At 42.2% G+C, this 22705-nt stretch overlaps 1 protein-coding gene across 1 annotated transcript; it reads left to right on the top strand.

Moving 5' to 3' along the window:
• Positions 1-3006: 3006 nt before the first annotated feature.
• LOC115208147 (choline/ethanolaminephosphotransferase 1) lies at positions 3007-22569 on the top strand. Its single transcript, XM_029775992.1, has 10 exons — positions 3007-3227; positions 7411-7712; positions 11577-11751; positions 14697-14844; positions 14928-15069; positions 18337-18421; positions 18740-18871; positions 19732-19890; positions 20049-20174; positions 20568-22569. The coding sequence occupies exons 2-10, from the start codon at positions 7513-7515 to the stop codon at positions 20682-20684; spliced, it is 1284 nt and encodes a 427-aa protein (XP_029631852.1). The 5' UTR covers positions 3007-3227; positions 7411-7512; the 3' UTR covers positions 20685-22569.
• The last annotated feature ends 136 nt before the right edge of the window (positions 22570-22705 follow it).

The following is a 22705-nucleotide window of genomic DNA, read 5'->3' as shown; positions in this document are numbered from 1 at the left end:
ATGATGGCCTGCCCTGACCCTTAGTATTATTCAAAGAGGCATGGCAGAATTATTTAGGTCACTTTCAACTATCACCTCCACCCCTCATACCCTTCTATGTTAAGTAACCCATAAGATTCCTGTAAATATAGTCTAATATTCATAGCTTTCGAAAAGTGGCATATTTGTCACCCTTTGACATTCACCTACATCATATCAACATATGATCATTTGTTTTATGAGTGTAGGTCACAGGTGAACTGTGTGCCACTGTTTCATCCATACTTAATCCTACATTAAAGTAACTGTCCAGTGAAAATCTCACTTTTAAAAGTTAATATTCTGTTACTCATACCCAAATAATGTTGTTGGCTCATCCTATACTCATATTTGTGGCCAAAGCATAAATTGGAGGGGGAAAAAACACTTCAAAAGCCCCACCTCAAACTTGTATCTATTACCTCATTAGAGGATGATGTGAGCTGGCCAATCAGCGGTCTACTCACGTAAAACATTTTAAAGATCGATTATTTTCAGACCTCAGCTGAATCTGGTAATGAATGGTGTGGCTGTTGAAGAAGTTGAGGAGACAAGTCCTGTGTTGCTCAGTTAGGGTTGTGAGTTCAATTCCAATGGGGAACCAGTATGAAAGATAAAAAAGTCAGAAAATGTATGCACTCTTATCCAGAGCGACTTACAGCTCTGGATAAGAGCGTCTGCTAAAGGTAAAAACTAAACCAAATTACTTGGTGTTACCATGGATCGTAAACTATCATGCGCAAAGCATATAGATTCGATGGGGAGAGAGGTCTGTCTGTAATAAAGAGATGCTCTGCTTTTTTGACACCACACCCCACATAACATGTTCTGCAAGCTCTAATTGTATCTGATCCTGATTATTGTTCAGTCATTTGGCCAAGTGCTGCAAAGAAAGACCCAGTTAAGATGCACTTGGCCCAGAACCGAGCCGCACGTCTTGCTCTTCATTGTAAGCAGTGGCGGTTGTAGACCATTTCAACTGGTGGGGGGCAAGCTGGGGCCAGTGGTACTGTTAGAGGTGCCAGTTACATTAGATGTTATTGTTGTCATATCGTTTTCTTCACTGCATTGCAGGCATTAGCAGGCAAAAGACCATGTTCATAATCATCATCGTTGCCACTGTCTAATAACGGATGTAAAAAAAAGAAAGATAGCAAAAATTAGTTATGTAAAATGTATTTCATACTCCACATTTGGGGGGGGGGGGCACAAGGTGGTCCAAAATTGGAACCGCTAGTGATTGTAAGCAGCGGGCTAATATTAATACAATGCATGCCAGTCTCTCTTGGCTAAGAGTTGAAGAAAGACTGACTGCGTCACTTCATGTTTCTATAAGAAACGTTAATGTGTTGGCTCAGCAAACAATTTGGAATTTCCAACTTACATCCAACACTGACACACACACACTTACCCCCACCAGACATGCCACCAGGGGTCTTATCACAGTCCCCAGGTCCAGAACAAATTCAAGGTAACGTACAGTATTATACAGAGCCATGAGTGCCTGGAACTCCCTTTTCCATCTTATATAGCGCAAGTGAACAGCAAAACTGGTTTAAAAAATAAAGCAACACCTCACGGCACAATGCCTCTTCCCCCATGTGACCTGCTTGTTGTGTGTATGTACTGACATGTATGTGTAACTGATAGATGCACACACACTACATGTTCATGTTTTTAAATGTGTGTCAATTGTAAGGTCTTTTGTCTGTAATGTATTTTTCGTTGTGTCGGACCGCAGTAAGACTAGCTGTTTCCATTGGCGTCGTCTAATGGGGATCAAAAAAATAAAAATACACCCACACCAAATAAAACATTGGAAGGAAAATCATTTCTCTCATATTGTAATGAATTATTGATCATACTTTATAGACATCTGGAAACACTGGATAGTTACTTTAACGTAGAAGTACACTAGGTGGCAGCGATGTCCTATACGTCTGCGCTAAGCAACCTTGAAATACAATTTTGTTTGGACGCAGGTTAGTAGCTAACTGTTAAATCAGCAGATATCTCTGAGGCACGCCCCTATTCCATCTCGAACTAAGTTGTGACATTATTTGTAAATGCTCTTTTCACACAAGTTCAAACATACAGGTTGGAATTGATGCTCTTGAACGCACCTCGCGCTGGGGTCCTCGACTGCAACGGAAGTGACCGGTGTTTTTCCTGACGGTTATTGCTACCAGGGATCCTTTGAGACGTCCATAATCTTAACCCCTAACCTTAACCAATTTTAAATGTCAACGTCAATGGGGATCCCAAGGATCCCAGATTGCATTTTTCTGACAGTAGCTAATGTTAGCATTAGCTAACCAGTCCCGGTTAGTGCTTATCTGGAATCCTTGGAATGTCCCTACAATAACCTATCCTAACCCAACCCATTTTACATTTCAATTTCAATGGGGGATAGGGACGTCCCAAGCATTTCAGTTCAGCTCCCAAATGGATTTGTTCAAAATGCTTAAAAGTCGATCTTGAACCAAGGAAAAATTGCAAATCTCCAATGCAAAGCCAAAAAGTAGGGTACCATTTATGCCAGATCGTGAAAAGAGCGTACTAATACTTTTTTACCTGGACAAATTATTAGATCACCTGTAAAAAAATAAATACAAAAAAGTGTATTTTTAATGCACTGCAAAAATGAGTTTAAACCAGAATGAAGCACTCTCCTAACTATTTATTGTTTCTGCAGTGAGGATTCACTCTCATTGTATAATTATTTTGTAATATATCTGCAGTTAATCGTTGTTTTGAGCTTAAAAAAAAAAGAGCAGAAGCTGTATGTAAATCAGGGAGCCGAATAAAGGTCGCTTTCTGGCTTTCACCGATGCGATTCGGTTCCCGACCAAAAATATCCGTTCAAAAAGAACGACTAGCTAATGTTAGGATCAGCTATCCAGTGGGACGGTCAGTGCTATCCGGAAGCTTTGGGACATCCCTACCCTAACCATAACCCTTACCCGTTTTACATTTCAACTTCATGGGGGTAGAGACTTCCCAAGGATCCCGGATAGCACGGACCCCATTCGGACATTGGAGTGGTAGCCGACGTGTTATGAGTCCTGCCTGTCGTAACGTTCGCTGAGGGCTTTCCCACCCTTTATACGCCGTAAACTGTAAGACTGCTGCAACAACCCTACCAACGAGTCAGTCATTCAACGCACTGTGAAGTGCCTCGACACCCTGCTGTCCTGTTTACTCGCCAGGTCAGTGGTTCCTTGGCAAACTGCTAGCCCGCTGCTAACTACTGTAGTCAGCTAGCTGTCATTGTGATGGTGGGGGAAGGGTGCATTTTTTTTGTACAGCAGTGGCAAATTAACGGATGTATTTCTAGAGATCGGCTGGGGAAACATTGACAGTTACATTGTAAATTCATCGAGGGAAATCATGTGAAGTAGCTTTGTGTCATGTTGTCATTTGCTAGTTGGCTAGCTAGCCAGTTTTAGCCGGGATGCCACCGTTCCACAGACTGCCTGCCTGCCTGTCATATATATATATATATATATATATATATATATTTTTTTTGTAAGTGCCTGTCATTTAGTGGGACAGCAGAGAAATCACTAGCCGCTTCGAGACAGGTTTAAGAGTTGTAACACAGTTGTATTGCATATGAATGCTGTCCATTCCCATTGATCTTCCCTTTTTATATTCATTGATGTCAGTATCAAACTCAGTTACTTTGCATTACTTGTTGACTGATATACAGTACCAATCAAAAGTTTGGACACCTACTCATTCAAGAGTTTTTCTTAATTTTGACTTTTCTACATTGTAGAATAATAGAGAAGACATCAACTATGAAATAACACATGGAATCATGTAGTAATCAAAAAAGTGTAAAACAAATCAAAATGTATTTGATATTCTTCAAAATAGTCACGCTTTGGACACTTGGCATTCTCTCAACCAGCTTCACCTGGAATGATTTTCCAACATAGTCACGCTTTGGACACTTGGCATTCTCTCAACCAGCTTCACCTGGAATGATTTTCCAACAGTCTTGAAAGAGTACCCACATACTGAACACTTGTTGGCTGCTTTTCCTTCACTCTGTGGTTCAACTCATCCCAAACCATCTCAATTGGGTTGATATCGGGTGATTGTGGAGTCCAGGTCATCTGATGCAGCGCTCCATCACTCTCCTTGGTCAAATAGCCCTTACACAGCCTGGAGGTGTGTTGGGTCATTGTCCTGTTGAAAACAAATGATAGTCCCAATAAGCGCAAACCAGATGGGATGGCGTATCGCTGCAGAATGCTGTGGTAGCCATGCTGGTTAAGTGTGACTTGAATTCTAAATAAATCATGACAGCGTCACCAGCAAAGCACCCCCACACCATCACACCTCCTCCTCCATGCTTCACGGAGGGAACCACACATGCAAAGATCATTCGTTCACTTACTCTGCATCTCACAAGACATGGCGGTTGGAACCAAAAATCTTACATTTGGACTCATCAGACCAAAGGACATATTTCCACCGGTCTAATGTCCATTGCTCGTGTTTCTTGTTCCAAGCAAGTCTCTTCTTATTGGTGTCCTTTAGTAGTGGTTTCTTTGCAGCAATTTGACCATGAAGGCCTGATTCACGCATTCTCTGAACAGTTGATGTTGAGATGTGTCTGTTACTTGAAGTCTGAAGCATTTATTTGGGATGCAATTTCTGAGGCTGGTAACTTTAATGAACTTATCCTCTGCAGCAGACGTAACGCTGGGTCTTCTTGAGAGCCAGTTTCATCATAGCGCTTGATGGTTTTTGCGATTGCACTTAAAGAAACTTTCAAAGTTCTTGACATTTTCCAGATTGACTGACCATGTCTTAAAGTAATGATGGACTGTCGTTTCTCTTTGCTTATTTGAGCTGTTCTTGCCATAATTTGGACTTGGTATTTTACCAAATAGGACTCTCTTCTGTATACCACCTCTACTTTGTCACAACACAACTGATTGGCTCCGACACATTAAGAAGGAAATAAATTCCACTAATGAACTTTTAACAAGGCACACCTGTTAATTGAATTGCTTTCCAGGTGACTACCTCATGAAGCTGGTTGAGGGAATGCCAAGAGTGTGCAAAGCTGTCATCAAGGCAAAGGGTGGCTATTTTGAAGATTCTCAAATATAAAATATACTTTGATTTGTTTAACACTTTTTTTTGGTTACTATATTATTCCATATGTGTTATTTCATAGTTTTGATGTCTTCTCTATTATTCTACAATGTAGAAAATAGTGAAAAATAAATAAATAACCCTTGAATGAGTAGTTGTGTCCAAACTGTAGGTGCTAACGTTGCAAGTGGAAACTAGCCTGTTGGGAATGACCTGGGGTCTGACTGTTTCTGCATCAGATAACGTTACATTTGCTGCTTTACTTTAAACAACAAGATGTCTAAGGGAGAAACTGACTGACACATGCATGCGTGGTCTGCAAAATTGCACATTGGCCAACGTTGTTTAAGAAATCTTTGGTCAGTGGGTCATAAAAGAAATGGGTCTGACCACTTTCCAAAACTTTAGGATCCACTGTTGTAGAGGATTTCTGTGGTTACTTTGCGCAGGTTGTGACTCCAATGATATGGGCCGGCATTCTCAGTGGCTAAGATACAGAATAAGAATAATAGAATGGAAATGAACCTTCTTATGATGGGATAAAGGTCAGCCATTTTATTCAGGGAGTTAGTCAACCATAGTTTGCCAGTGCTGTGATAAGATATTGTGTCAAATAATATATTTTAAAGGGTGATTTATACAGAAAATGTGCATAAAACCTGTATAAACTGTATTTATAATTATGACTTTTAGCTTGACAATAATTATATTACGTAATTTATGTTATAAACTGGGTAGTTTGAGCCCTGAATGCTGATTGCCTGACAGCCATGGTAAGTCAGACCATATTCCGCGAGTATGACAAAACATTTATTTTACCTGCTCTAATTACATTGGTAACCAGTTTATAATACTAATAAGGCACCTCGGGGGTTTGTGATATATAGCCAATATACCACGGCTAAGGGCTGTGTCAAGGCACTGCGCGTTGCGCCATATACCACACCCCATTGGGCCTTACTGCTTTACACCATGCCCAGACTGGACGTGCACCATGGTGCACAAATTTATTTTGTCCCCCCACACCAAACGTGATCACGACACGCAGGTTAAAATATCAAAACAAACTCTGAACCAATTATATTAATTTGGGGACAGGTCGAAAAGCATGAAAGCAATGGCAATTTAGGCAATTTATGGCAATTTAGCTTGCTAGCTTGCAGTTGCTAGCTAATTTGTCCTATCTGTTGCTAGTTAATTTATCCTGGGATATAAATGCTGAGTTGTTATTTTACCTGAAATGCACAAGGTCCTCTACTCCGACAATTAATCCACACATAAAATGGTCAAACGAATCGTTTCTAGTCATCTCTCTTCCTTCCAGGCCTTTTCTTCTTTGGACTTTATATGGCGATTGGCATCTAACTTTCATAGTATTTCCACGACCAACCTCAGTTCATCTTTCAATCACCCACGTGGGTTTACCCAATGAAGATGGCACGTGGGTGTTTGCTTCTATAAACCAGTGAGGAGATGGGAGAGGCAGGACTTTCACAGCGTTCAGCGTCACAAATAGAACTGACTTCTATTTTAGCGCTTGGCAATGCAGACACTCGTTGGCGCGGCGAGCAGTGTGGGTGCAATGATTGAATAACGTATGTATACATTTATTTTGCAACGCACACGACGCAAGTGGAGTGATCAGCATGTAAGTATAACATATGTCTTTTATTTTCCTGCATAAGTAAAATTGGATTATGTCTCTACTGCCATTCATTCCAATTAGACTGGTTTGGAATTCTCCCTGACCAATATGAGTCCATTTTTTTTCTCCAATTCTGGTCATTCTGGAACATTGACGGTTAATGACATGGCCCCTCTTGTAATTTAATAGGATCTCTATGGGCTAAGATTTGTTTGAGAAGCCTCATGTTTAGTGGAGTGTGACGGCAGGACCTGCCATATCCTGCCCCATCACGTCTTTAAGACTGCGGCTGCGCAGTGTTTTATAACTCAGAACTGGGTGAAGAGGAACATACTCGTGCACTTGTGTGCGTATGACAATAGATAACACGGCGGGGTCCTAGGGTTCATTCTTATTCTCACTTTCATTCTCAACCCTTTTTTCTTGCTTTTCCACCACATCCTTCCTTCCTCTCGCTCACTTTCACTCAAATGAGAACTTACGTGAAATGAAATTACTTCAGTAAAACAGTTAAGAAGCAACTGGCAAGAGAGAACTACTAGACCAAACTGAATTCCAAGTCCCATTTCAGCACCATAGCCTACATGTAAGCCAACCTCACATTACCTGTTCTCTCCTCTTCCACCCCTCAGTGTGCGGCCCCACTGTGGATCCCCAGCCCCAGCGAGCGGCGGGGGGAGGCAGAGCCAGAGGCTGAGGCAGCCTGAGGCAGAGGGCACAGCGCTAGCAGGGCCATGAACGTCACCGGGTACCAGCAGCAGCAGGGGGGTTTTCGGACATGCCGAGGCACACTCAGGGAGAGGGAGAGGGATCCTAGGCAGGGTGTCGGCATGGAGACAGCCTGCTGCCTGGCCCCTGGAGCCCTGCGCAGACTGATTGAGCTGCCGTCTCCCCCGCTCAACCGCCACCAGCTGAAGAGACTGGAGGAGCACAGGTACTGTGATAGAAAAATCAAATATTTACCTTTGATCTGATGATCATGTGGTATGTGTTTTATACTTGTCATTACATCAAAATAGGGATGCACCAATTTAACATTTTTGTCCGATATCCGATATTTTCCTTGCCAAAAAACCCGATACCGATAACCAATATTTTACATTTTAGCGGCCTTTTAAGCATTCTAGTACAGTTAAATAGTTGAAACACACACTGACCCAAAAGTTATTTTGTTGGCATTTACATGTCCCCATTACCAGTAAAACATAATCAAAACCTATTTCTTTCACTTACTTGCTGTGCTGTTTCGTTGTTCATTTGTTCAGTCGTTTCATTCTCAACCAGGATTTCATCATACATGTCAAGCAGTGAAGTTTCAGCTCTGTCTGTCCGTGGCCTCTCTTCCTCGGTGCGCACTGTCACTGTGTCCATTTCCATCTTGTCCAGCTGTGTATGTTACATTTCACATAAACCCTGTTTCTTGTCTGCATCGAAGTAGCGGTCCTTGTACCTCGCATCGAGCATGGTGGCGACACAGTAAAGAGGCTCCGAGAGAATGCCACCGAATCGCTTGTTCACAGTCTCTAGTAGAGTACTTTTCCAAGTTAACGGTCTGTCTGCAGTTTTGTTGAGCAGGCGTTTCAATGCCATGACAGAGGGTATCACGTCTGCTGCAGACGCAGTTGATGAGCTTATTTCTCGAGTCAGTTGTTCGAATGGAGCTAGGAGTGTGTTCATGTTGCCAAGTTTCAAACATGTTCGCAAATGCCATTGAAATAACAGCAGCGGTATGAGAACCAGCACATTCTTGAGTATGTAATACGGCTTTCCTCAGTAGGAAATCCTTGTTGCTGTCAGACTCAGCATGCTCATGGGGCTGACATCGCTGGTCCAAACGTCAGTCGGGAAGCTAATAGCAGTGACGCCCATAGCAAGTAGCTCATGGATGTGTGTTTTCAACAATACTGTGTAACTCCGGTAGGGCAACATCTGAAAAATAGCACCTACTTGGTAGTATGTACCCGGGGCTCGAGGTGCTCGACCAGTCGGCGAAAGCCAACATCATCCACGACAGAGAACGGTTGATTGTCAAGGGCAATGAATTCTATTATCTTGGCGTTAATGGATTTTGCCTTTGAGTTGTCTCGCTGAAATCTTACTCTTTCAAGGACTGCTCCACTTGTTCACTGCTCGATCCACACAGCAGACATTGTGGGCTAGGTTAGGAATGCTGTGTTGCACGTGTAGCGCTATATTTTTTTGTGCTGTCATTACGTCATCTACCTACGTTATAGGTATGCAAGTCAGCTTTGACATCGGTTTTGCACATTGGCTTTAAACTAGACATCGGGCCGCATTTTTAGCTAATATCGGCCGATTCCTATATGCATCCCTGCATCAAACATTTTGAGATTAAAAAGCTCCTGTTTGTGAATTCTTAAACCTGGTTGATGGATTCTTGTCCCTGCTGTCTGGTACAGAGGGTTATTCCAGAAAGCTGGATTATTTGAGCAAACTCAGAATTTCTGGTTCCAGAAAGAGAGATTGATGTATAGCCTGATCAGAAACCGTAGCAACGAATTCTCTGAAGCAAACCTGCTACCTACTAGGTAAGCTTGATATTAGCCTGTCTGAGTATATAGAAACTGGGCTTCTCCGCCAATCAGATTCTTGTCCGTCAATATGGCCTGTCCCTTTGCGGAAAATCCAATTGTCATCGGAGCCTGCATTGTTCGCCGTGCATTACAAAGGGAACAAATTATTGGACCTCGAATACATCCTTTAGATCATTCAGAAGATTTTATTTTGGAATGTTATCGTTTTTCCGCACAATCAATCATACACTGAGGTGTACAAAACGTTAGGAACATCTTCCTAATATTGAGTTGCACCCCCTTTTGCCCCCAGAACAGCCTCAATTCGTCGGTGTCAAGCCTTCCACAGGGATGCAGGCCCATATTGACACCAATATTTTAAATTCCATTCCTTTACTTAGATTTGTGTGTGTTGGTTATATGTTGTGAAATTGTTAGATATTACTGCACTATCGGAGCTAGAAACACAAGCATTTCGCTACACCCACAATAACATCTGCTAAACACATGTATGTGACCAATAAAATTCGATTTGATGCTTCCCACAGTTGTGTCATGTTAGCTGGCTGTCCTTTGGGTGGTGGACCATTCTTGATACACACGGGAAACTGTTGAGCGTGAAAACCCAGAAGCGTTGCAGTTCTTTACTCAAACCGGTGCGCCCTGCACCTACTACCATACCCCGTTCAAAGGCACTTAAATATTTTGTCTTTCCCATTCACCCTCAATGGCACACACACACACAATCCATGTCTCAATTGTGTCAAGGCTTAAAAATCCTTTAACCTGTCCTTCCCTTCAGCTACACTGATTGAAGAGAATTTAACAAGTGACCTCAATAAGGGATCATATCTTTCACCTGGATAACGCTGATCCGTCTATGTCATGAAAAGAGCGTGTGTTCCTAATGTTTTGTCCACTCAATGTATATCTGGCCAACATACTCAACCCACTAAGTTTCCTGTACAATGTGGGGAATGCTGAACGATTTGGCAAGGCAACTGTGTGTAGAGATTTTTTTTTTTTTTACGTCTTTGCTGCATTCCCTGGCCATCAAGCTGTCCATGTAATCAAGTAGGACTTTTACAGGATTGCAGGTAGAGTAGGCTGCAGTCAGTTGACTGCTAGCGATACTTTGCTAATCTCAAATGAATAAGCCTAGGCAACATGATAAAAAGTAGAAAACTGCCTAATTCATCTCGCAGGTTTTCCAAACGTGATTGACGCTATAGATGGGACACACATCCCCCATTCAAAGACCCTCTGGACCAAATGAAGGAGACTATGCGAATATACAATCTTATTAAGTATGAACACACAGGTAGAGATTGAATACTACACTTTCACCAAACCAAATCATTTCTTTCTTACTTCTTTGGTCAAATGATCTGGGACTCCCAATGGGGGTTACAACTAAACTAATGTCACACCCCTCACTATTGTCATTGGTTTCACTAATTGCACTGTTCGTCTACATAACCTGGTTCAAGTATTCATGACATTACCCTGAGGAAGGATCAGTGATGCCGAAACGTTGGTAAATACCCATTCAATTTCTGGGAGTTTATATATGGAGTGTGCGACTTCCTTTATTTTGATTAGTTTATAGTTACAACTAAACAGAACACATTGTTGCCCGTGTTGTCATGAAAAGAACTCTGTAGTCAATCAATTATCATTCCTCCAACATAGGATATGGAATGGGCCTACCACTGCAATTGTGACACAGGCTTACATGTTAGGTTATAGCCTTGACATGTAATATCACCCGCGTTGCCATAAAAGTGCTCTGTAAAGTGAAAACGTTCTTACTAATCACCCATGTGTATAAGCTCGGCCTATTACATATTGGAATTGTGCCATTTCACTTCCGCATTGAATCGGTCTGCAATTTTCTGCCAGGCTCACTCTGGATTTTGTGGCGGTCGGTGTATTAATTCTTTGGGTAAATATGGGAACGTATTCGTTGTTTGTTACAGTTGTTTGTTGTTCTAGACTTGTGAAATATTGTTCTCGGTCTTCTATCGTTTTTTTTTTCTGTCCTCGACATAATTACCCTTTTGAATGTTACGCGTACGCGCCAGTTGTCAGGTCAACCAATCTGCGCTTCGCTTCACCTAGTAATTTAAACGAGAAGCAGCCGTTCCGGAACCAAGAAATCCCAGACTCCCTTAATCTGGTTAAAAGAAGCCAGAATATGTTCAGGGAATCCTGAATTTGGTAAACCTTCTTTCCGGGATACTCCACTCGTTCCCCCTCTACAGGTACAGCAGTGCAGGTCGCTCCCTGCTGGAGCCTCTGATGCAGCGCTACTGGGAGTGGCTGGTGGGCCGCGTGCCAGCCTGGATCGCCCCCAACCTCATCACCATCGTGGGCCTGGCCACCAACGTATTCACCACCCTGGTGCTGGTCTACTACTGCCCCACCGCCACTGAACAGGTAACAATGGCAACGATATGGCACCTATTCAGATAGTGTCTACTGTACTGCCCCACAGCCACTGAACTGGTTGGTTGTACACTGCCTGGTGTTGGATTCTGGGGTAAACTTTAAACATTGTTATACTCAGAGTATAGGAACATTAGTTACAAAGGAGACATGAGGGGTGCCATAATGAAGCTTGGGAGGGGACGAGTGTTTACCCTGCAATCATTTGTGACAGTCCTGATAAGGGGAGAAACCATTGAAGGCTCACATCACTTAGTTCCCTGCTTAGCGAGAAGGATGCAACGTTCAGAGATGAGGAGGAGGCGCCACCCAAAGTGGGGTATGAATACCACCACGGGGGAAGCCATGTCTTTGGTATGAATACAGCTGTGTCGACCCTTTGGGAAGAATTCAACTTGGTTGAGCTTCTCTAGTGTCCGGGAGTTATTTACTCTGAAAATAAGATCCGAACACTGGCTTAGTGCCGTGGACAGGTACAGTTTGAGGGTTCAAGTAAAGTGCTACCATATGGTATTTACCTGTCCAGACAGACAGACCGACAGAGAGAAGCTTCCATCGCAGACAGTCAGATGAATGAACAGTGAAGCTACTGTATTGCCCAGCTGTTTTGGAAACGCATTAAGGTCAGTTGTTCTGTCTCAAGGTTCCGTGGCTGTTTTTCTTCTTCTATTAGCAACCATTTTCGCGGGTCTCTTTTGTTTGTTTCCCCTCTCTCTGCTGTCGAGGAGAGTTTTGGTATAGCTCAGGTTTTCTGTTCTGGATGAACACCCCGTGCCCATAGCTCTCAGGTTACAGCTAGTCTGCACCTGATTCCACGTTCCCCAGCCCCCTTCCCGGCCCACACACCACACCAGCAGAGATGAGTGCATGCTAAGGACAGGGAATAGAGGGGACACAGCAAAACATGCAAACTGTTAAGCTTAGTAGTTTCCCTCTAGATCCGAACGCCTAGAGTAACTTCCCACAAGGGAATGTAATTGGTGATATCAGACTTCAAAGTACATGGAATTAGATTACGTTCAAATGAGTACTTTGTATACAAGAGCCATTACCAAACAGCCCAATGCAGTATAATGCATTTTGTTTGTCCATAGACCACCATGTGCTTTGTGGGTTTAGCTCTGGCTGTTTCCCTACAAGTCCAGTCCACAACACTAGTGTGGACTGGACTTAGTCTCTACTTATTTTATCATAGAAAGGCCAGTCTAACCATGGAAGAAAACATGTATTAACCTTATAATATTGATAAGAATTCCAGCTTTCCCAGCTAGCAGCTAACTGTATATTTTGACCGTTGAATTGAATCCACAAATAACTTCCAAAAGTAGGCCGAGCGTTATCTGCAAGGCAAAACACGGCCTCGTCTTAGGGGTCTCTTTTAATGCCGGTGTTATTCTATCCTGGTCCTGGAAGCCCGTAGGTTGTGCAGGTTTCTGTTCCTGCCCAGCCGTAACACACCTGATTTTTCAAATGATCAAGGGTTTGATAATTAGTTGATTAGTTGAATCCAGTGCTGGGATGGAACAAAAGCCTGCACAGCCTGTGAGTCTCCAGGAGGCAGGATTGAAGAGCACTGCTTTAGTGTCACCCTGTGCTGCTAAAGCAGTCTATGGTCTTAACAGGCAGCAGCTAAAAGGTTGGTTAGAGTAGTTAGTTAGGGGTGTAATTAGGAGGATCTGCCGGGCGTGGCTTTGTTTTCCCTTTCTATAAATAGTGCTCGGTCTCTAGTTCTCGACCTCCTCCTCTTCCTGTCCATGCTCATTGTTGTAAGAAGGATTCGACACTTGACATCACAGGTCACAGTTATGTTAACAGGATGCGAAAACATTAGTGGCAGCACTGTTTCACAGCCCAGAGAAAATTGTATTCCCTTAACATGCTGCAGTAGTCAGTGTCCTGTTTTCTGATGGCCCAGGTCCGGATCGTTAAGGACAGACTGCCCCGTGGCTGTGGGTGTATTAGTGCTCTATAGGAGTCTATGTGGGTCCCATGTGGCTCAGTTGTATAATGGCGCTTGCAACGCCAGGGTTGTGGGTTCGATTCCCACCGGGGGACCAGTATGAAAATCGATGCGCTCGTTGCTTTCTGTAAGTCGCTCTGGATAAGAGCGTTTGCTAAATGACTGGAAATGTCAGGCGTATTGAGTAAACGGTGCAGCTGATACAGGTTGTCATGTTCTCTTGGCTGAGTTTCTCACCGTGTCGTGTTTGAACAGAAAGTATACTTGCTGTAGGGACTCTTAGTTTCACAGCCCTTGTTAGATTTCTCACGCCGTTTTCAATTCCTAATCACGTTTCATGAGAACACAGAGGCAGTCGGTAGATCTTTCCACCCTGCTCTACTTTTCGACATCCCCCATGCCCCACTCCCCAAATCCCTGTTTTTGGTCGGAGGGCCTGAATGAATAACAAAGCGGAATGTATCGGGGTATGAGCCAGATTGTGCCACTCTGCAATAACAGGGTTATTTATATGAATGCCAAATTGGCAAGCCTGTAAATTGTAGGCCGTGTCATATTCCAGTTGGTTTTAGTCAGTGTATAAGCTGCTGTCAGCTCATCATAGACCCAGTGAGTACAGAACAGGAAATGAAGGCAGACAACATTGATGATGCTGTGAAACTCTCTCCGTGCTGATTTGCTAATGAAGGACCAAGCTCTGCAGTGTTCCAAAGCTGTTGAGAGGGAAACAAACTATACAAGTTCACAAACATCTGTCCTTTGTGTAGCTGTGGCCTACATCTGCCAGAAGATCATATTTTATGTCAGATGATGCACTATTGATGATAATATCCACTGGTTCTCAAAGAACACAACTTCTAAATGCATTGTGGGAATTACCCTACCATAACCAAACATTTTATATTTCTCCATTGGGAGAAAGGAAGTCATAAGTATTCACCAAGTCCCCCATTTTTGTGACTTCCTTTTTCTTCAGGCACCTCTGTGGGCATACCTTCTGTGTGCTGTGGGCCTGTTTGTGTACCAGTCATTGGACGCCATTGACGGGAAGCAGGCCAGACGAACCAATAGTAGCTCTCCACTGGGCGAACTGTTTGACCACGGCTGTGACTCCCTCTCCACAGGTACAGCTGCCCCTCTGTGTGTCTGTGGGTTTGCCCTATTAGGATTTCATTGAATCTGTGCTTCTATTTCCTCTCTCTCTCAGTGTTTGTGGTCCTGGGTACCAGTATAGCAGTGCAGCTGGGCACCAACCCTGACTGGATGTTCTTCTGCTGTTTCGCTGGCATGTTCATGTTCTACTGTGCACACTGGCAGACCTACGTCTCTGGCACCCTGCGCTTTGGCATGTGAGTGTGTCTGCACTCAGAGGAGAGGGAGTTGGCAACAGTGGGAGTTGGGAGAAAAGTGGGTTAATTGTAGTAATAGATTTATACTGAACAAAAAAATAAACGCAACATGCAACAATTTCAAAGATTTTACCAAGTTACAGTTCATATAAGGAAATCAGTCAATTGAAATAAATGAATTCCCTACTCTATGTATTTCACATGACTTGGTCACAGATACCTTTAAAAAAAGGTAGGGGCATAGATCAGAAAACCAGTCAGTATCTGGTGTGACCACCATTTGCATCATGCAGCGCAACACATCTCCTTCACATAGAGTTGATCAGGCTGTTGATTGTGGCCTGTGGAATGTTGTCCCAGTCCTCTTCAATGGCTGTGTGAAGTTGATGGATATTGGCGGGAACTGGAACACCCTGTCAATCCAGAGCATCCCAAACATGCTCAATGGGTGACATGTCTGGTGAGTATGCAGGCCATGGAAGAACTGTGACAATTGTGTACAGATCCTTGCGACATGGAGCTGTGCATTATCATGCTGAAACATGATGTGATGGAGGCAGATGAATGGCAAAATGACAATGGGCCTCAGGATCTCGTCACGGTAACTCTGTGCATTCAAATTGCCCTCGATAAAATGCAATTGTGTTCGTTGTCTGTAGCTTAAGCCTGCCTATACCATAACCCCACCTGTGGTTGTGAGGCCGGTTGGACCTACTGCCAAATTCTCTAAAACAACATTGGAGTTGGCTTATGGTAGAGAAATTAACATTATATTCTCTTGTAACAGCTCTGGTGGACATTCCTGCAGTCAGAATGCCAATTGCACGCTCCCTCAAAACTTGAGACATCTGTGTCCTTGTGTTGTGTGACAAAACTGCACATTTTAGAGTGGCCTTTTATTGTCCCCAGCACAAGGTGCACCTGTGTAAGGAGCATGATGTTTAATCAGCTTCTTGATATACCACACCTATCAGGTGGATGGATTACTTTGGCAAAGGAGAAATGCTTATTAACAGGGATGTAAACAAATTTGTGCACCAAATTTGAGAGAAATCTTTTTGTGCAAATGGAACATTTCTGGGATGTTTTTTTTTCAGCTCATGAAACATGGAACCAACACTTTACATGTGTCGCTTTATATTTTTGTTCAGTATAGTTAGTCTGGGTAGCTATTTGGTTAAATATTTACCTATCTGCATTGACCCTTTTTGCATGAACCTTTTTTGACTCGTCACATACACTGCTGCTACTGTTTAATATCTGTCACTGTATTCCTAGTTATATGTACCTCGGTACAGGTGTCCTTGTATATAGCCACGTTATGTTATCGTTACTCATTGTGTATCTATTACTTTTATTATTACGGGTTTTACTTTTCTATTATTTCTCTATTTTCTTTCTTTCTGCAATGTTGGGAAGGGCCCGTAAGCAAGCATTTCACTGTTAGTCCACACCTGTTGTTCACGGAGCATGTGACAAGGAGTAATTCATGCTACTGAAGGAATATTGAAACGTACACTACCGTTCAAAAGTTTGGGATTAGAAATGTCCTTGTTTTCCATGAAAACATACATGAAATGAGTTGCAAAATGAATAGGAAATATAGTCAAGACTTTGACAAGGTTATAAATAGTGATTTTTAATTGAAATAATAATGGTGTCCTTCAAACTTTGCTTTCGTCAAAGAATCCTCCATTTGCAGCAATTACAGCCTTGCAGACCTTTGGCATTCTAGTTGTCAATTTGTTGAGGTAATCTGAAGAGATTTCACCCCATGCTTCCTGAAGCACCTCCCACAAGTTGGATTGGCTTGATGGGCACTTCTTACATACCATATGGTCAAGCTGCTCCCACAACAGCTCAATAGGGTTGTGATCCGGTGACTGTGCTGGCCACTCCATTATAGACAGAATACCAGCTGACTGGTTCTTCCCTAAATAGTTATTGCATAGTTTGGAGCTGTGCTTTGGGTCATTGTCCTGTTGTAGGAGGAAATTGGCTCCAATTAAGCGCCATCCACAGGGTACGGCATGGCGTTGCAAAATGGAGTGATAGCCTTCCTTCTCCAAGATCCCTTTTACCCTGTACAAATCTCCCACTTTACCACCACCAAAGTACCCCCAGACCATCACATTGCCTCCACCAAGCTTGACAGATCAAGCATTCCTCCAGCATCTTTTCATTTTTTCTGCTTGTCACGAATGTTCTTCTTTGTGATCCGAACACATCAGACTTAGATTTGTCTGTCCATAACACTTTTTTCCAGTCTTCCTCTGTCCAGTGTGTGTGTTCTTTTGCCCATCTTAATCTTTTATTTTTATTGGCCAGTCTGAGAGATGGCTTTTTCTTTGCAACACTGCCTATAAGGCCAGCATCACCGAGTCGCCTCTTAATGTTGACGTTGAGACTGGTGTTTTGCGGGTACTATTTAATGAAGCAGCCAGTTGAGGACTTGTGAAGCATCTGTTTCTCAAACTAGACACTCTAATGTACTTGTCCTCTTGCTCAGTTGTGCACCGGGGCCTCCCACTCCTCTTTCTATTCTGGTTAGAGCCAGTTTGCGCTGTTCTGTGAAGGGAGTAGTACACAGCATTGTACGAGATCTTCAGTTTCTTGGCAATTTCTTGCATGGAATAGCCATCATTTCTCAGAACAAGAATAGACTTATGAGTCTCAGAAGAAAGTTCTTTGTTTCTGGACATTTTGAGCCTGTAATCGAACCTACAAATGTTGATGCTCCAGATACTCAACAAGTCTAAAGAAGGCCCATTTTATTGCTTCTTTAATCAGAGCAACAGTTTCAGCTGTGCTAACATAATTGCAAAAGGGTTTTCTAATGCTCAATTAGCCTTTTAAAATGATAAACTTGGATTAGCTAACACAACGTGCCATTGGAACACAGGAGTGATGGTTGCTGATAATGGGCCTCTATACTCCTATGTAGATATTCCATACAGAATCAGCCCTTTCCAGCTACAATAGTAATTTACAACAATGTCTACACTGTATTTCTGAACAATTTGATGTTTTTTTAATGGACCATTTTTTCCCTTTTCTTTCAAAAACAAGGACATTTCTAAGTGACCCCAAACTTTTGAACGGTAGTGTACATGTTTGCTATTAGTGCATCATGATTGGTTGGGAGAGCTGTGGTCAGTTGGACAGTGTTTGGGTGAAGACGGTCCATAGGGCAGCTGTGTGGCGCTGTGCTTATGGACAGAGTTGATGACTTTTGACTAACCTCTGCTCTCTGCCTGCTCCTCTCAGCATTGATGTGACTGAGGTGCAAATCTTCATTATAATCATGTATTTGCTGGCCGCTGTGGGAGGATCCGCTTTCTGGCAGTCACTGGTAATTGTGATTGGCTCAAATCTCCACTGATTGTCTGTTGGTAACTGAAATGAATGGCATTACTGAATGTTGAAACTGAAACGGTAACACTGCTAATATAACGGTGGAGTTGCCTGCATTGGTATGTTCTAATTTGTTGTGCAGTGTGATTTCTTACCATAGTAAATGCAATTTCACTTTGAGTAATGAAACAGTTTTACTAACAAGTACCCATCTTACTAACGATGTTCAAAGCTGTTTTAATGTACTGTACACTCAAATGGTGGTGACTGGTTGTTGTTTTGTAATAAATTATATCTTGCTCTCTCACCTCCACAGATCCCAGTCATAAACATCCAAATGAAAGTAGTTCCAGCCATCTGCACTTTCTTAGGCGCCATCTTTTCCTGTACGAATTACTTCCGGGTTATATTTACCGGAGGTAAGGGCAAAAATGGATCCACAATAGCAGTAAGTCGACCCTCACGCTCAATTCCAAATCGACCTGTAGCCTAGTCCCTGACCTTCATCTAGATGGGCATATCAACTTAATGGTAGTCACTCCTTGCCCTGATAGACTCCGTATTGCTCACATATTTCCAGTCCTTTAAGATCTACAGAAATGCCTATGGGGAATCTGACATCAGTCCTCCCAAATTCCTTCACCAACACTGACACAAGGTAGTTTACAATCACTATGTAGGCTTTGCCATGTACCTTCTAGAGATGGTGAAGCTAGCTTGATGCCTAAGTGCTAGTGTACTTGTTTCATCCATTTTACGGAGCTATCTATTAGCTTCAGAGGAAATGAAGGATGTGTGTTAAGACTGTTGGACCTGATCCCAGTTCAGTTCAGTTGGCGGAGCGATATCAGCGTTTGTCACATGGAAGTAATTACTTTATATGTTTTCCTTCGGGAGGTACTGTATGTTAAGACACCTAGTTATACACAAATTATATGAGGCCCTCTGCATTCTTTTAAGGTCCTTACTACTGAATAGTGTCTGTTCCAGGTGCGTAAAATTCTAAATAAGAATACTGGAAGCGATGGAGAACCCGCACTGTCAAAAAAAGGAATAAATCCAAAACGGAGGCTTGAATGCAAAATCAAGATGTTTATTAGGACATCATGGTGCCGAAACAATCATAGTGCATAAATGAAAGGTGAAAACAAAACACAAATGTTTCGGCCTAAGGTGATGGTGGATTATACACACCAGCATTCATTACTGTGTGATTTCTTTCACCCTAACTGCACTCCCATGTCATTCACATACTGTATCATTGTGGCCTATTAATGTCGTTGATTATACAGTCTCTCTCTTCTCCAGGGAACCAGTGTCCTGTCTCCTGTGTTACATATAGGCTCAGTAATAATACTGGCCATGATGATCTATAAGAAGTCAGCAATCCAGTTGTTTGAGAAGCACCCCTGTGTTTATATCCTGGCCTTTGGCTTCGTGTCGGCCAAGATCACCAACAAATTAGTTGTAAGTGTGGCGCGCTGCTAATTGGTGTAATGCAATTCCTGTGCATCCTGTGTAAATGCGCTTGGATGTAAGAACGTTTATGACGTAAATGAATGTCATCAATGTAAATGCGCTTGCTGATTGGAGCATGACTGTTGCCTGTGTCTTGTTTGTTTCAGGTAGCACATATGACAAAGAGTGAGATGCATCTCCATGATATAGCATTCCTGGGGCCAGGCCTGCTGTTCCTGGACCAGTATTTCAACAGTTTTATTGATGAATACCTGGTGCTGTGGATTGCGCTGGTGAGTACACACGCACATTTCCATGACATAGAGGTTTATAGTATCTGAGCAAGTCCAGGGTGAAGTTATGCAACAATGCATGAGGGCATGCAATCTGCAGCATGCGTTCACATGACAACATGTATCTTTGAAATGAACCATCAGTCTGATCATACCCAACACTAATTGTATTTCACTCTGAAAGGTATAAAGACTTACTGTGCATTTTTCAGAGGCACGTGTTTTCAGTCTAATGCCACGTTTATTTGGAACTAGTCGCAAAACCCTTTCATACTTCTATCTTCGGCATCATCTAGCCATCTACACACTGGATCCATTGTGTACAGTTGTGTTGATCAAGTTATCTTGTTTCCTGGCTCTTCATTTTCTCCTCTTCTGCTTTCCGTCCTGCAGATCCTGTCTTTCGTTGACTTGGTGCGGTACTGTGTCAGTGTTTGCAACCAGATCGCCTCCCATCTTCACATCTTTGTCTTCCGAATCAAGCCACTGACCCCCTCCACCCTTCAGTGAGGGCACGGACGCCATTGCTGTCTATCGCTCTTTCTTTCTCTCTCTCTCTCTTCATGTTAGTTAGTAAGTTGTTGCTCTTTGACTGTTTTTTGTGTTTGTTGAGGCAGGGTTGGGGTGGATGTGTGTGGAGCTATGATGTGGATGGAGCTATTACCAGTAGAGGTGCTGCCAAGTGAATGTGGGCATAAATTAAATATAACGAGTTAATGATGATGATAATAATAAGTTATTGTCCATCGCTGCTTTGTGAAATTTGTGTTGATTTCATCTTGTTACAGTAATAACATTCCTGGACAAAAATAATGCTTTGTCTCTTCTGAAATGAATAGTCACATTGGACATGTACTGAATGCTCTTCTCGGTGCCAGAGAGGGTAAATAAGGGCAAGAAGACTGCAAGGGGCTTGAATAGGTGCTACCTTGTTCATTTAATGATGATCATTGTTATTTTCTTATTGAACTTTAAAACAAACATTTCATGTGTTGACATAGTGTGTTTGTTGGTTAGTTGTTCTCTACAAGGAAATGTACAGCATCGAAAGAGATTTACACAGGTTGTCAGTCTGCTTTCAGTTTTGTTTCGTAAGTGTCGTGTCTTTATTAAATGTACATATCATTTTGAAATATTTGCATAACCTTACTTTTCAGTTTCACAAATATCAAACTATTAGGGTGTTGGTATTTGTAGTGTTCTTTTATTTCAAAAAGTTTTATCTGGCATACAGTATCTTATCAAACCTACAAAGGTGGTACATTACCTTGCAATTACATTCAAATGATGATGATTTATGTAATATATTACAGATATAAACTACATGACTAAAAACAAATTCTTATAAAGATACAAATTGTATTGCACATTTGAAAAGATAAGTGTCTCAAGCCTTGCTTCCCTGAAATGGCTCAAGCATACATTGTCTCCAATGCCACCGACATTACACAGTGCTTATGGCACTACATGCAGTTTTGCTAGCGCTTATCAAGCATACTATTCTGTATATCCAGTTTAATATTGCTTTTAAATAGTTGAATGTGTAACATATAATTTACATTTTTAGCAGCAGAGTTTCTTGCTTTTGAATTGTGTGCCTGTTTTATTATTGTATTGTCCTGTTGCACCTCTGCCCTCAGATACTGTCGTGTTGCATTTGTCTCAGGAATGCTCAACGAAAATGCCAAGTGTTATTGAAAAGTATTGATGTGATTTTTGTCCCCCAAAAATGTAGTCATTCTCATTGGAAGCTAAAGATGTTGTCTGTGCTTGCTCATATCTAGAATCTAAGGACGTTTTAATTTTACTTAAAATTATTTTTAAATCACCTTGTAACACATCTACAAACAACTTTCTTTGTGTAGAACATTCTGCCCTGTGCCAGGTCCACGTACAGCAATTGAGTGTTTTGGGAGAATTGGGGAGTTTCAATGTGACAAAATTATATTCTAACTGTGCCCTAATCTTATTTGTCTGTACGTTTTTGCCTCTATACCTGCAGTCTGCTTATAATTCACCATCGGAATCAATGAAAAACAGACTTTATTTCTGTGTGTAATGTTATTGAGCTCATTTGACAATGTGTACTAGTAATTTTCAGACAAGTAAAAGGTTGCCTTAAACACCATTTTTCCCCCCCCCTTCTTTTGGAAGATAAAGGTCAAGCCTCTTAAACTAATTAGGGGCATGTTGTCTCTGTGTGTGTTAACACAAGCCTTGGCCAGTATTCTTCCTTGTTACTGTTGTTTTCTTTTAGCCAGACCGTCAAGCTCAGGTATATTACAGTGTGCAGAATAGTATGTTCACAGGCTGTGAGAAAATAACTTCAAGATCACTTCGACAATCTCTCCCTCACCTACCAATGCAAATAAAATGTCATTCACACATGTAAGAAGCTACTTGTCTGTGTTATTTGTGATCAAGGTTTCTACACTGAGTATACAAAACATTAGGAACATCAGCTCTTTCCATGACATTCTATAGATTCAGTGCTTGACTTGGGCAGGAACTCACCAGAGCTGAGAACTGGC

Source organism: Salmo trutta, chromosome 14, assembly GCF_901001165.1.
Source record: "Salmo trutta chromosome 14, fSalTru1.1, whole genome shotgun sequence".
NCBI classification, from domain to species: Eukaryota; Metazoa; Chordata; class Actinopteri; order Salmoniformes; family Salmonidae; genus Salmo; species Salmo trutta.
This window is presented reverse-complemented; position numbering and strand designations above follow the sequence as displayed.